This window comes from Gracilinanus agilis, chromosome 2 (genome assembly GCF_016433145.1).
Source record: "Gracilinanus agilis isolate LMUSP501 chromosome 2, AgileGrace, whole genome shotgun sequence".
In the NCBI taxonomy this organism is placed as follows: domain Eukaryota; kingdom Metazoa; phylum Chordata; class Mammalia; order Didelphimorphia; family Didelphidae; genus Gracilinanus; species Gracilinanus agilis.
The window spans coordinates 641,587,517-641,600,880 of NC_058131.1; the positions used below are offsets into that span (position 1 = coordinate 641,587,517).

The 13,364-nt window shown below is 38.2% G+C and overlaps 1 protein-coding gene across 1 annotated transcript in view; it reads left to right on the top strand.

Annotated features, from left to right (window-relative positions):
- The window catches only part of HECTD2 (HECT domain E3 ubiquitin protein ligase 2), a 113,777-nt gene that overhangs the window by 18,688 nt on the left and 81,725 nt on the right, over positions 1-13,364 (top strand). Inside the window, exon 3 of the mRNA XM_044662626.1 lies at positions 8,435-8,564. Coding sequence (XP_044518561.1) covers positions 8,435-8,564 — 130 coding nt within the window. The remainder of the gene's footprint in view (positions 1-8,434; positions 8,565-13,364) is intronic.

Here is a 13,364-nt window from a genome sequence, read left to right on the forward strand (position 1 = left end):
AGAAATAAGAAGAAAGTGTCTTTCCTTTCAGTCATGCCAGATGTTCTGTGCAAATGCTCAGAACCTGGAAGCAGGAGATGGCAGGCAGGCCAAGAATGGGAAACATTTAGTCATCAGAGAATAATGAAAAATAAGGCTAGAGAAAGAAGATGGAGCCATGGTGTGGAAAACCCCAAATGTCCAGCTAAGGAGTTTATATTCTTTTCTATAGATCTTAGGAGAACCATGGAAGATTTGAGAAGAGGAATGGTGTAGATGGAACTATGCATTGGGAAAATTCCTTTTGCATATATGTGAAGGATGAACCAGAAAGAAGAGAAACTAGAGGCAGAAAGACCATTTAGGAGGGTCAGGTGAAAAGTACTAAGTGCCTGATCCAGGATAGTATCCATGCGAGTGAAAGGGAAAAGAGAGAAGGAATTTGTTGCAAGAGATGTGGAAATAGAATTGACGGGACTTGGAAGTTTATCAAAACCAAATATGAAAATTAACTTTCTATAGATTCTTAGGATCCATGAATTATTATTGTCCTTTCTCTTAAAAGACACTGTTACCTGAACGGTAATTTAAAATGGATATGTTTGAAAGGGCCATTGTAGTCAAGTAAGGGTGAAATCTTTGAAAGTGATGAAAACTAGTGACTATAGCTGATGCCAAAAGTATTTGTTGATAGTTCTAACACTGATGATGCACTCATGATCACCCTGAAATGTTTATTCAGTGAAGCACCATGCCAGGGTTGAGTTGTTTCCCAGCCATTCATAATTATGCTGTATTGTTTGAGGTTTGGTTTCATTGAATTCTTAAAGTGTTTTTTTTTCCTGCCCTTCCTGCTTGAAATTGTTACACTTCAGCTTCCAACAGCTGCTTGGGTATCCTGCTACTGCCAATTTATAGTTTGTGTGATGATGAGCATCACTTTGATACTCATAGACTGGCCATGTTCCAAGATTCATCACTTGTGTGTCTGTTCAGCCAGGCTCATAGATAATGTGGATGAAATGCTTAAAGAAACTGGATATGGAATTTGTGGTAGGTTGAGGTTTCATATTAAGTTAGAGAATGTTATTGCTCTGTAGGTTTTAGTCTAAAACTTGATAATGAGTTCATTTTTTGCATAAGATGCAAATAGTAGAGCTGTGTGTGTAGTAACAATTTTCAATTCTTTTTTTCCCCAATGAAAATATTTCTCCTGTTCAAGCTGCTATCTGTCTTCTTTAGTCTTATTGTTGGTCTTCAGTGCTCTGCCAACTCTACAAAATAGCCTTTCATCAATCTGTAATCAGTCATCTTGAATGCAAATGTCGAAACCATAGTCAGCTACAACATGATTTTATGGTATTAGAGACCTAAGTTGGGGCAATTGAATAAGATGCCTCCTGAGTCTCTGATGAAGAATGTACTCCCTGAGTCCAGAATGAAAAGAGATGAATAAAAAGGCCAAAATCTTAGGCCCATTTCTTGTAGCCACATGGCTTAATGGGGAGGAGGTAGTTCCCAGACTTGCCCCTTTTACCACAGGGAGTTTAACTGCTGTGAAAGAAGTAGTCCTTCATAGTCAGATCCAAGCTTAGGAAAAAAACTCAGTGGTACAGAAAGTTCTGGCTACCCAGCCATTGGAAGAAGGCCTAATCATGTGATAGGCAGAGTGTTTCATGCATAAATAGGCCAGTTCTCAGGTCTCCCTAGGATCTTCCCTGTGAAGGATGCCATTCTGGTTGATTTTGGTATGTGCCAAACCCACATTACAATTTTAACATTTTATGTTGTTCATATTTAGATATAATATTTAATATATACAAATATACATATGTTCTATTAGTAAATACTTATCTAAAATTATTTGCTTGCCTGTATAGATGAGATTATGGAATAAATGTTTGATTACTTTCATAATAAGAAACTTTTGATTTCAAAAGGAGGAAAATTCTATACCAATGAAAAATTTGGGAACACAAGAACGTAAACCAAGGAATGATTTGGATCTTTTGTTAGCATATGCTCTAGCCTCTTTTGAGATGTAATAATAACAATAATATAGCATTTATATAGCTCTCTAAAAATCATAAAGCACTCCACATGCATTATCTCATTTGATCCTCAAAACAACCCTGTGAGATAGTTGTTAAGATCATAAAAAATGACAAATTGGTATAATTTTCAAAATTTGCAAAATGGTGGCTCTTATTTTAGATGTTAGACTAATAGATTTAGTTTTGAGCTGAAATTTAGAATAGTTAAGCTGTCAAAACACACTTCTTCAAGTTCCTGGCAAAATATCAGTTGCTAACAGTTTTTATCTTAGTGTAAAATATTATTTCTCACTAGGTATAAGTGAAAACACTGTAGTACAGTGTAATGGAGCCCTTTAACATTTAAAATTTTGAAAATCCATCTCTGAAATGCTATGAAAAAGGAATATGAGAATATTTCTTTAGTTATCTGCCTAAGGCCCTTTTAGAGAAGTTTTTCTAACTATTGTGCATAAAATATAATCATCTGGAATATGTCACTGATGATGCAGATAACTAAAGAAATAATATTTTACAAACTAAGCCAATGACTAGAAAAGCAAGCGTACAAGATTTACTTGGTTCTCCCCTGACCCCTAACCCCCAAGCCAAAATATGCATCTGTTATATAGGTATACTGAGATAATACTCCAATTCTTAAATGATCTGTGAACTCATAGATAAGGAAGATCCCTCCAGCAATGCAAAAGCAGTGAATGCATCCATGCCAGCCTATCTTATCCTCATGGGGAAGTTCATGCACCATCTCAGAGACCTTCCATGCTTTCTCCTGACATTGTAAAAATACTATTAGAAGCTCTCTGTGTACCATACCTCAACATAGGACCAGCCTGCCTTCTTTTTGGTTCACCTTGTATATTTCACCTTGCCCCTATCCACCATACAAGGGTTCATATAGAGATGTTTGAGTTTTGTTGATAATGTAGACATCTATAACATCAGCATGATATTCAAATTGGAAAGAGTAGCTTGCATGAAAGAATTTAACTTTTTCTTGGAGTTTTCGACTTGATTTTCTGTACATTGATGGAAAGAGTAAGAGGGTTAAGTTCTAGTTCTAGATATGCAATTAATTAGCTATTCAATCTTGGTCAAGGTTACTTCCCTTTTCTGACCTTCAATTTCCTTATTCTTGGTTTTGCTTTAGAGATAGCTGAGTCCCAAGTTGGGTAATCAAAGTTTTTATAATTTTCTAGATTTTGTTTTCAGGTTTTTTAATTCAACTTGTTTTGCCTTAAAATAAATTTAAAATACAATTATTGTTGTAAGTTTGTCAGAGTTGACAGAGATGAAATCTTAGAGCCAGAAAGACCTGGGTTCAAGTCTTACTGCATCCCAATATCATTGGCACCTATAGGCTTAGGAGAGGATAGAGTGAAAGCTAGGGTAAAATTTCTGCTTAAGCGTTCTCATTTTGATGAATTTAAACTTCCTGAGGACAGTTCCATCTTCAAATAACTTTGCTTTCTCTGCATATGGCTAAGTAGAGTTGAGGTCAAATGTTGCATCAGGTTGCTGGGGGAAAGGAGACTATAGTAGGAGGTAAATCTCTAAATAGATCCCAGATCAAGTCAGTGGGCTAGTTTGTGTGCCCTGTCTGAGCATGAAGGCTATTAGGGTAGAGGTGCCAAGTAAGTGATGAAGATTAACATTCTTCATTTTTAATTTGTAAGGCCTTTATCTTGTTAAGCTTTTTGTTTTCTTGTCCTGGGAAAGCAGCTGTATATATCTCCAGTGTATAATTCCTCTCTTAGGTTGTGAGGGAGTGGAAAGAGAAGAGAAGCTCTCAATCTATCTTTCTTGCTCTTTTTAAAGCATTTTACACTATTGATGACCCTCATTCTACTATGTATGCGTTCCTCTCTGGGTTTTGTGATGTTGTTCTCTTGGTTCTCCTTTTTGACTCCTCCTCCATCTTCTTTAAAGGATCATCATCCATATCATTAAGGCATAGATTTAAAATTGGTAGGGACCTTCGGGGGCTTCAGGCTCACTCTTGTCACATTGCAGATGAGGCAGAGAAAAATTAAGTGATTTACTTAAGTACAGCTACAAAGTAAGTGTCTGAGACGGAGATTGAACCTAGGTCTCCCTTATTCCAAGTCCAACACTGCCCACCACAATACTGTATTGTGCCATGCATGCTTTTCTCCCTACACTCTTTTAATGGATCATAAACTTCCATGAATTATTATCTCTACCTAGGTATAGTTCTTTGATTTAATACTTAGACTTAATACCACCTACTTTATAGATTAAGAGGACACTTGTAGTTATGATAGAATCAATGTAACTGCATAAAACACTTTTGAGTCTTATCATATGTGCTGAGCAGAAATACAATAACATCATCATCTATATCCTTACTTCTCCAAGGAAATGCCTTATAGACATTATTTTACTATTTATTGCTTAGACCTGTAAGAGTACATTAAAAAGCTGTGTACAGCTTCCCCAATGGATTACTTTTTCACCCTGAGTAAATACTGTTCCCTTTCTGTTCCTCAGTTTCTTTTGATTCAATGTCTGCTATTGAAGAGAACTAAGAGCAATTTATAAAAGCTCCATAGAAGGATATGGAGGTATCAGGAGAATTCCGTCTATTCATTTGATGAGTTCTTATAGGTTGAATCTTTAAAAAAAATTTAAAACACCTCTTCCTATAGAGAGTATGGACATTCCCATTTGAAATATTCTTAAGAGGACAAAGAGTACTCCAGATTAGGTCCCAGAGACTGAGGCTGCCCAAAATCATTTTTGTTAGAGTCACCCTTTTGCTTCACCTAGTCAGATGATCCTAGTTAAGGTCATTTGGTTAAAGAATGAACATACCCCTAATATCACTTGGTTGACTAGAACTCTTTTAGAGGACTCTTATAGGAAGAATCACTTGTCTGTTCTGTTCCATAAGAGTGAAATAACACTACTTTCAATTTTTTGCCATTTTTCTGTTCAGAGGACAGACTAGAATATAGCACAGCAGGTTCTGATGATGATGGAGGGGGAGCAAGAGAAATTTGTGTATATGAACAGGCCCCAACCTAGGACTCATATCTTGGCATGCCATGAAGAAATCCATGGTAGCTGTACAACCTTACCATTCATGTCTTGGACGATATTATTAAGCCCTTTCCTCTCATTTTAAGAAGAGAAATGTCTCTGGAAGCATGATCTCAGAATATAATCTTCCAACAGAGAAGGAAAATTTGAAAGGTAGTACCAGCCTTTGAGAATAACTTCAACCTCAAGAATTCAGAGATTTGTTTTTCCAAAGAGAGAAAGAAGGAAAACCCTCAATAATTAGTCTTCTGGTTGCTGGACAACTCTCTGGGTATTAGTTGCTAGTTGTCAGTCTCTTTAGGGCCATCTGCTGCTTTTTTCTACCAACTACTGTGAACCAGCAATTAGTAAACCCTGGAAAGTGAGACTTATTCAGTGGCTCAACCAGCAAAACTCCACATGAGCTATGTGAGAGCTTGGGCAATGCAATTTCTATTTTTCCCAAGATACTTTCTGATTGGGCATCTAAATGAACCTAAGGGCTGAATAAAGGAGATAGGGCCATTAGCCTCTCCCTCAATTCTACATTCCTTCCTTAATTACATATTTTTGTTATTTTTCCATCATGTCTGATTCTTTGTGACCTCATATGGAGTAGTTTGTCATGTCCTCCAGCTTAATTTGTAAATGAGAAACTGAGGCAAATAGAGTTAAGTGACCTGCCATGGGTCACATAGCTAGTAATAACCTGAGATCAGATTTTAAACTCAGGAAGATAGATGAGTCTTTCTGACTCCAGGCCTATCATTCTTTCTTCTGTGCCACCCAGCTGACAAAATTACTGATATTTCTACCTTTATAAATCATACCCTGAAATCAATATATAAACTGCTCGATCTCCTGTACTATCCTTAATTATATTTCAACGTGTTCATAAATCATTTTCAAAATACTCCCTTGGAGTGGGCCTCAGAACACTATAGATAGTTTAGAAACAAATCCCACATAATATACCTAAACTAGTTTGGAAACGTTCTTGGTCAGTTCATTCTGAATTTTCCTTCTTCAATTTAATTTGATTCTTTGGAGCAAGCTGTTGCTGTTTATTCCTTTTGCTAGTTTAAAGACTTGTTTTTATGCCAATTATTTCACCATTTCCCCTTAGTTATTTCCTCTTACATGTGATCATCCCTTATTTCTGTGTATGCCTAGAATTTAATTTCCTCCCTTGTTCTTTTAAAAATACCATATATTGTATTGTTAACAGGATATTAAAAAATTGTGTTTAAATCTCATTATAAAAAACTATAATAATTGATCTTATTAGGGAAATTATTGTAATGTACAAGTTTCTAGAAACAATTCCTAGTGATTATAAAAACTAATATCTAGCTTGCCCACAAATGAAAAGAAATACTTTGAATCTAGTGGGGTTCATTAAAATCAGAATGATCACTGGGGAAGAAAGAATAAGGTTCTTCTGCTCATATGGGGTAGCATTGGTGGCAGAGATGAGTGTAAGGCCAGTGCCCAAATAGTAAATGGGAATGAAGCATAAAAAGCCAGGCCAAGAGCACAGTTTAGGTGCAGTTAGGATTTAGTATATGTTATTATGGTTATTGTTCTGGAAGTTAATTCCTTGGCTACTTTCCATTTAATGTTAAGAAAGTCCATTTCATGAGGTAGCTCCAGAATATGATCCAGATATCAGCCATATAGCACTATAAAACTCAAAGATTCCATATTAAGGTATGAAGAAACCACTTTTAGTTAGAAAGGATCCCTCATTGAGTTGGCTTAGTAATTGATCCATTTGTTCAGGTGGGTTTTAATGTGTTCAAGAAAAACAAAGCAAGATCTGATCACTCTTGGAAACCTCTGATAAATTATAGAAGATTGGCAGGTTTAGGCTGGAACCCACTAATTAGTTTTTATGAAAATGAAAGATCATGATAAAATTGCTGTGGCAAATGTAACATTCTTTAGTTTGAAGGAGCCTTTTTGAATAAATTTAGGAAGCTGAGAGCCACAGTAGCAAGCCAATCAAATTGTTTTGGCCAGGAGTAATAAGAAGGGTCCCTGACAGGGAGAACTGGAATGAGAGATGTTTAGAATTAATTTGTTAAGAAGGCGGTTAACTCCAACACTCCAGTAAGTAGGGAACTAGTGGCTGAAGCATAGCATACATGACTAGGACAACACTCTCAAAGCTCAGATTTATCCTTTACCTAGCTCTCTGTTCACAAATTAGAGGCAAATAAAATATCCACTGTTAATTTAATACTGAATTAATAAATATGGTAAAATACATTAGTGAGTGGATTTTATGTTATATGTACATTGATCTCAGCCATTTATATTTGGTAGCCTAACTGCTGAACCTATATACTCTTTAAAAAGAAAACACTTACCTTCTGTCTTAGAATCCACTCACTAAGGACTAGGCAATTTGGGTTAAGTGATTTGTCTAAGGTCACATAGCTCAAAGTGTCTGAGGCCAGTTTTTGAACCCAGGTCCTCCCTGCACAAGGCCTGGCACTCTATCCATAACTATGCTACCTTGCTACCCCTGGATCTGTACCCTCTTAACTAGGTACAGCCTTTTACCTAGAGCGGCTGTATTGCCTATGAGAAATTCTTCTCAGTCAGCCTTGAGAGAGTTCGCCTTATAATCCAAATCCTTTTACTAGACATCAGCATTAGGAATAGTCTTTAATAAAACTAGAGGATCGAACTAAGATCACTTCTGTGCTTCCTTCTGGCTCTAAATTTTGATTGACAAAATACCATCTGAATGTTAATATTAATAGTAATCACAGTGTGAGAGGTGGGTATTTAGTGGTGGATAAATAAATGGTCTTTGACTCAGGAAATCTTGGCTTCAACTCCTACCTCTGACCCACAACTGTTTATGTGACTCTGGGCAATCACTTCACCTGTCTCATGGGACATCTCACACAACTCTGAGATGAAATGGCATGCAGAAACTAATTTGCATTGGTGGGAGAGTTTCTTCACTGAAGTTACAGATCTGGTCCCAAAATGTGTATGTAGGCCGGTGCTGGGGGGGTGGAGGGGTGCCCTTTGAGAACTCCCTAAAAGAGCATCTAGTCAGTGCAAATTAGTGATCAGTCTAATTTCTCAGATATCTTTTCTCAGATATCAACAACAATTGTTTTAAATTGGACAGTGTTAATGAAGATTTTCATTGTATTACCTAGTTTGAAATAGTTTGCTTCAAGCAAAATTTAGTAACCTATATACCTAGTTTCAAATTAAGAAATTTATTGTAAATACCTCTGTGATGCAACTCATGGAAAAATCATTTAAAGTGGTAGATATTTAAGCACATTAAAAAAAAAACAAATAACTTGCTACAATGACTGCCTTCCTATTTGCAGGTGGTGGAGAGAGGAGCCAAAGGCCAGCTTTCTGCCTTCAGCAGTTCCATTTCAGCTGTTAGCCAGAAGAAAGAAGTAGCTGAAAAGAGAAGCTCACCCCCACAACCTGTTATTCCTAACATCAAGAATGGTAAAATAAAACATAACTTTGGTTTTAAGATTCTGAAACTGTGGCAGTAACTACTATGTCTAGTGATTCTATTAGGATTAATCATTTTCTCTGACCTTTTGAAAAGATTTTTAAACTTAAAATAGCCATGCAGTTAGCAGCAGATTTATATGCTTTAGACACCATGAAATTTTCTAGGCAGAAAGATATATTGTTACAGATATATCTATATAGACAGAGTCATATATTTTTGCTATTACTGCCACTGCCTTCTTACATTCTAGCCCCCAACTCCACCTTCTCCAACTATCTAGGTCACAGCCACAGAGCACATTAAGTTTGTAACCATGTAGGAGTGGTCTCTCTAGCCTACTAGAATTGTTTCCTGGAGAAGCTCCTACTCTCTAGCCCCAAATTTTAAAGTTAGGGCTCTGACTCAAAATATTTATATGACTTCTACCCTGTTAAATATGTTGGTGCCAGTAATGCCAATAGCAAGAAATGAAATACAAGAAAACCACTGGGGCCAGCAAACTAACGTTATGTCTCATTTCCCTTAGGCTTCCTTTCCTTTCCTCTGCTTTTATTTTTACTCACTTTGCCAAAAACCTTTCACTGAAAAGAATGGCAAAGGAAAAGTGAGTGAATCAGAGAGAATCAAAGTCTTTGAGCTGGAAGAGATATTAGGCATCAGCTAGGCCAACCCCTCATTTTTTTTAGTGATGGTAATTAGGCTTACTGAGAACTTATTAAAATCTTGATTAAGATTACAGAGACTCAGTACTTAAGCCCAAAGCCTTCTGACCCTTAGTGCCTTCCATATAATAGATCAAATTGCCCTTTTCATCTTGCTTTTTTTGCCTATCCCCACATATTGATTGAGCACCTGTTAGAGACCAGGTATTGTTCAGGGCACTAGGTGAGATTCATTGAAGAATAAAAGTCAGTGCCCTGCTTCCCTAGTTTTTGCCCCTTTTCCTCTATTGGTATATATGTAACTATGAATATTTGCCTCTGGGAAGCATGTAAGCTTTTTAAGAGCAATAACCATCTTACTTCTGTACATATAACCCCAGTGCCTAAGACAGTGCCTGGCATTGGCAATGAATACATTTGTCGATTAATCATTTGATGACCCTTAGTTGTTGAAGAAATAACATATGTACATGAATTTTTCCAAGGCAAGGCAGTAAATGGTATATACTAAGTGAATGGCAATACAAAGAATTGTTGAACAGTTCAAACAGTGACCTCCAGAGAGTTAATCTAGAAATCTGTTGGGAGATTTTTCTGGGTAGTTTGTGGCTGAAAGTACGACTTGAGATTTGCAAAACAAATATGGCTACCCCTATCTCCTAAAATACACTAAATCAAAGAAGGGTAAGAAAATGGTTATAAGGGACTCTGCATAGGTACACCTGTTTTCTAGTTCCTGATTGGAGAATAAGCATGTATAAAATATGTTTCACTGTTGTGCAAATTCCCTGTCAAAACCACATTTAAAAACTTCTACCTCACCTTGAATAGTGAGGGCTCAGAGCCACTAGAATGGAATTTTGTATCTATAAGCAGGGAGGAAGAGGTTGCTCTCTGAAAATGTATGTAATCCTGCAGTGCATGACTGCTCCTGCCTCCTCATTTGACCACCCTAAGGATCCTCCCCTTGAGTTCCTCTTACTCCTCTGCTGTGCCCTCTACCTATTGCATCTACCCACTTATACTTCCTTCCTGGCTTGGAAATTTGGTTTGGTGGCTGTGCTATTGGTTATGCTTCAGGAGAACATACTGATCCTTTGGGGGACAAGGCTTTCTCACCCTTTCAGCCCAGCTGTTCCCAACTAAGACAAAGTACCCTGTGTACCTTATCTCATTCTCCCAGGCAGGCAAGAGTGTTTGCTCTTGAGCAAGAGGACCTAGATTTGAATCTGACCTCTGATATTTACTACCTGTGTGACATTGGGCCAGTCCCTTAACCTTCCTAAGCTTCAGTATCCTTATCTGTAAAAAGAGGGATAGGACAACATGGCCTCTGAGGTCCCTTCTAACTCTACAACAGTGAGCCCATGACTTGTGCTATGCATGGGATTGTCTGCAGTGTCAGTCTGTACTGGCCCATTAAGAAGTCTTAGACTTTCCCAAACTATAGGCAAGCTTTCCTGGACTTAGCCTCCTCTACCTACCTCTCTAGCAATCAGTTCTGGGCATCTTTGTCTACATGACTATGCTGGAGTCTTTCCTCTCTCCTTTCTCTTCATGGGACTTTGTTCCCTGATGCCTAAGGTCTCTCTTATGTCTGCATCCTAGGTCTTTTCAACTGAATTTATATCAGGTGCCAGAATTCCTAATTACAAATAACTCCTAATAATTTCTTTTTCTTTGAGGACTCTTCCAAACCCCTGTCCTTTGTTGACACTTTCTTCTGTTTACTAGATCTAACTAACAGGACTTTTTGAGGAAAAGACAAAGAGATACTGGTCTAATGATCCCTTGCCCCCTTTGTCAGATTCTACTAAATTCAGGGGAAACTGTCTCCCCTACAGGTAGCACAAAGTTGCACTCCATAGGCAGACCCCAGGGGCACAACTTATCTTTCTGTAAAAGATCCTGTATTCAGCCAGGGGCATGGAAATGGAAGGAAGTAGCTAGATGGTTGAGTAGATAGAGTACTATGCCTGGAGTCAGGAAGATGTGAGTTCAGATCCAGTCTCAGGCACTTAAAGTGATCCAGAGCAAGTCACTTAACTTCTATTTGTCCTAGCCCACTGCAGAAGGAAATGGCAAACCATCCCACTATCTTTGCTAAGAAAACTTCATGGAAAGTGCTATCCAGGGGGTCACAAAGAGTTGTACACACTGAACAACACCAACAAAATGGAAGCATGTAACAATGAAAAGATCACTGGGTTCAAAGCCTGGCTCTCCCACTTACCATCTCCATGACCTGTAGCAGCTTGTCACTGGACCTCTCTGGAATTCAGCTCTTCGTGTGTAAAATAAGAAATCTGGACCATGAATTCTAAGGTCTTGGAATCTATGATCTTTTTTATCTCTATCCCTCTGACTTCTTTTATTCCATCAGGATTCATTAACCATCTCTCCATCTATCAATCCTACTATCTGTTTTTGGCCCCATTTCCCTCTTTCCTAACCCCTAACTTCTCTTATTCTTCTCCACCTGTCCCAGCTTACTTGATCACACATCTATTGAAGCCCCCAAGTAACTAGTCAATACCAGCATATTGGCAGTCAGTTAATAAACATTTATTAATAATCTACTAAATTGCCAGATACTATATTAAGTCCTGGGGATGCAAAAAAAAAAAAAGCAAAAAACTATCCCTGGCCTTAGAGAGATCATAATCTAATGGGAGGGACAATATATATATATTTATATATTTATATATATAAACAACTATACAGGAGAAATGGGAAATAATTAAAAGGGGGAAGGCTGTGTAATTAAGAGGGGTTGGAAAAAGCCTCTTGGAGAAGATGGGATTTTATTGAGACTTGTAGAAAGCCAGTACAGCCAGTAGGTGGAGGTGAGAGGAGAGAGCATTCCAGGATCAAGGACAGCCAAAGAAAATGCCCAGAATCATTAGCATATGAACTGTCTTGTTGATGGAACAGCAAGGAGGCTAGTTTCACTGAGTAGAAAGTGTGTGGTCAGAAATAGGGTGTTAGAAAGATGGCAAGGCGGGGGGGGAGGTGTTAGGTTACAAAAGGCTTTGAACACCAAAACATTTTGTATTTGGTCCTTTTGGTAACAGGCAGTTACTAGTTTTTTCATTGAATAGGGAGAGTGATATCACTGGACCTCTGTTTTAGGAAAATTACTTGGACAGCTGAATGGAGGATACCTGAGAATGAAGAGAAAACTGGGGCAGGCCAACCCAACAGCATCCAATTGCATTGGTCAAAACGTGGGGTGATAAGAACCTACACTAGAATGTGGCAGTATCAGAGGAGAGAGACCAAGACAAAGATGGAGATGGAGGCAGAGACTGAGACTGAGACAGAGGAGTCAAAGATGACTTAATAGTTAGGGGGCAGTTGGGTAGCTCATTGGAGTGAGAGTCAGGCCTAGAGACAGGAGGTCCTAGATTCAATCCAGCCTCAGCCACTTCCCAGCTGTGTGACCCTGGGCAAGTCACTTGACCCCCATTGCCCACCCTTACCACTCTTATACCTATGAGACAATACACCGAAGTACAAGGGTTTTAAAAAAAAAAGATGACTTAATAGTTCTTATACTTTGTTTTTGCTTCTCCTGGCTATCCATGCCTCACCCCAGGATTCAGGTCACACAAAGAGAAATTCAACCTATCCTCAACCCACCCTCTTTATTGATAATGGGCCATCGAAAATATAGATGGATTTAGCTAGCAGAATTTGAGATGCAAAATATGAAAACCCAGAGTAAAACTAGCCTTTGTATTCCCAGTGCTTAACACAATGTCTGACACACAATAAGCATTGTTCTGCTCTTAGGCATTTCCTGTTGTGGTCCCTTTTAGTCAGATGTTACTCTTCTTCTCCTCCAGAAGACATCATCTAGGAGTAACCAGGTGTCTTGCTGGATTGAGAACCAGGCCTAGAGACAGGACCTGGTCTTGAGTTCAAATGTGGCCTCAGACACTTCCTAATTTTGTGACCCATGGCAAGTCACTTAACTCTAGTTGCCTAGCCCTTACTACTCTTCTGCTTTGGAATTGATCCGAAAGGAAGGAAGGAAGGAAGGAAGGAAGGAAGGAAGGAAGGAAGGAAGGAAGGAAGGAAGGAAGGAAGGAAGGAAGGGAAGAAGGAAGGAAGGAAAGAAGG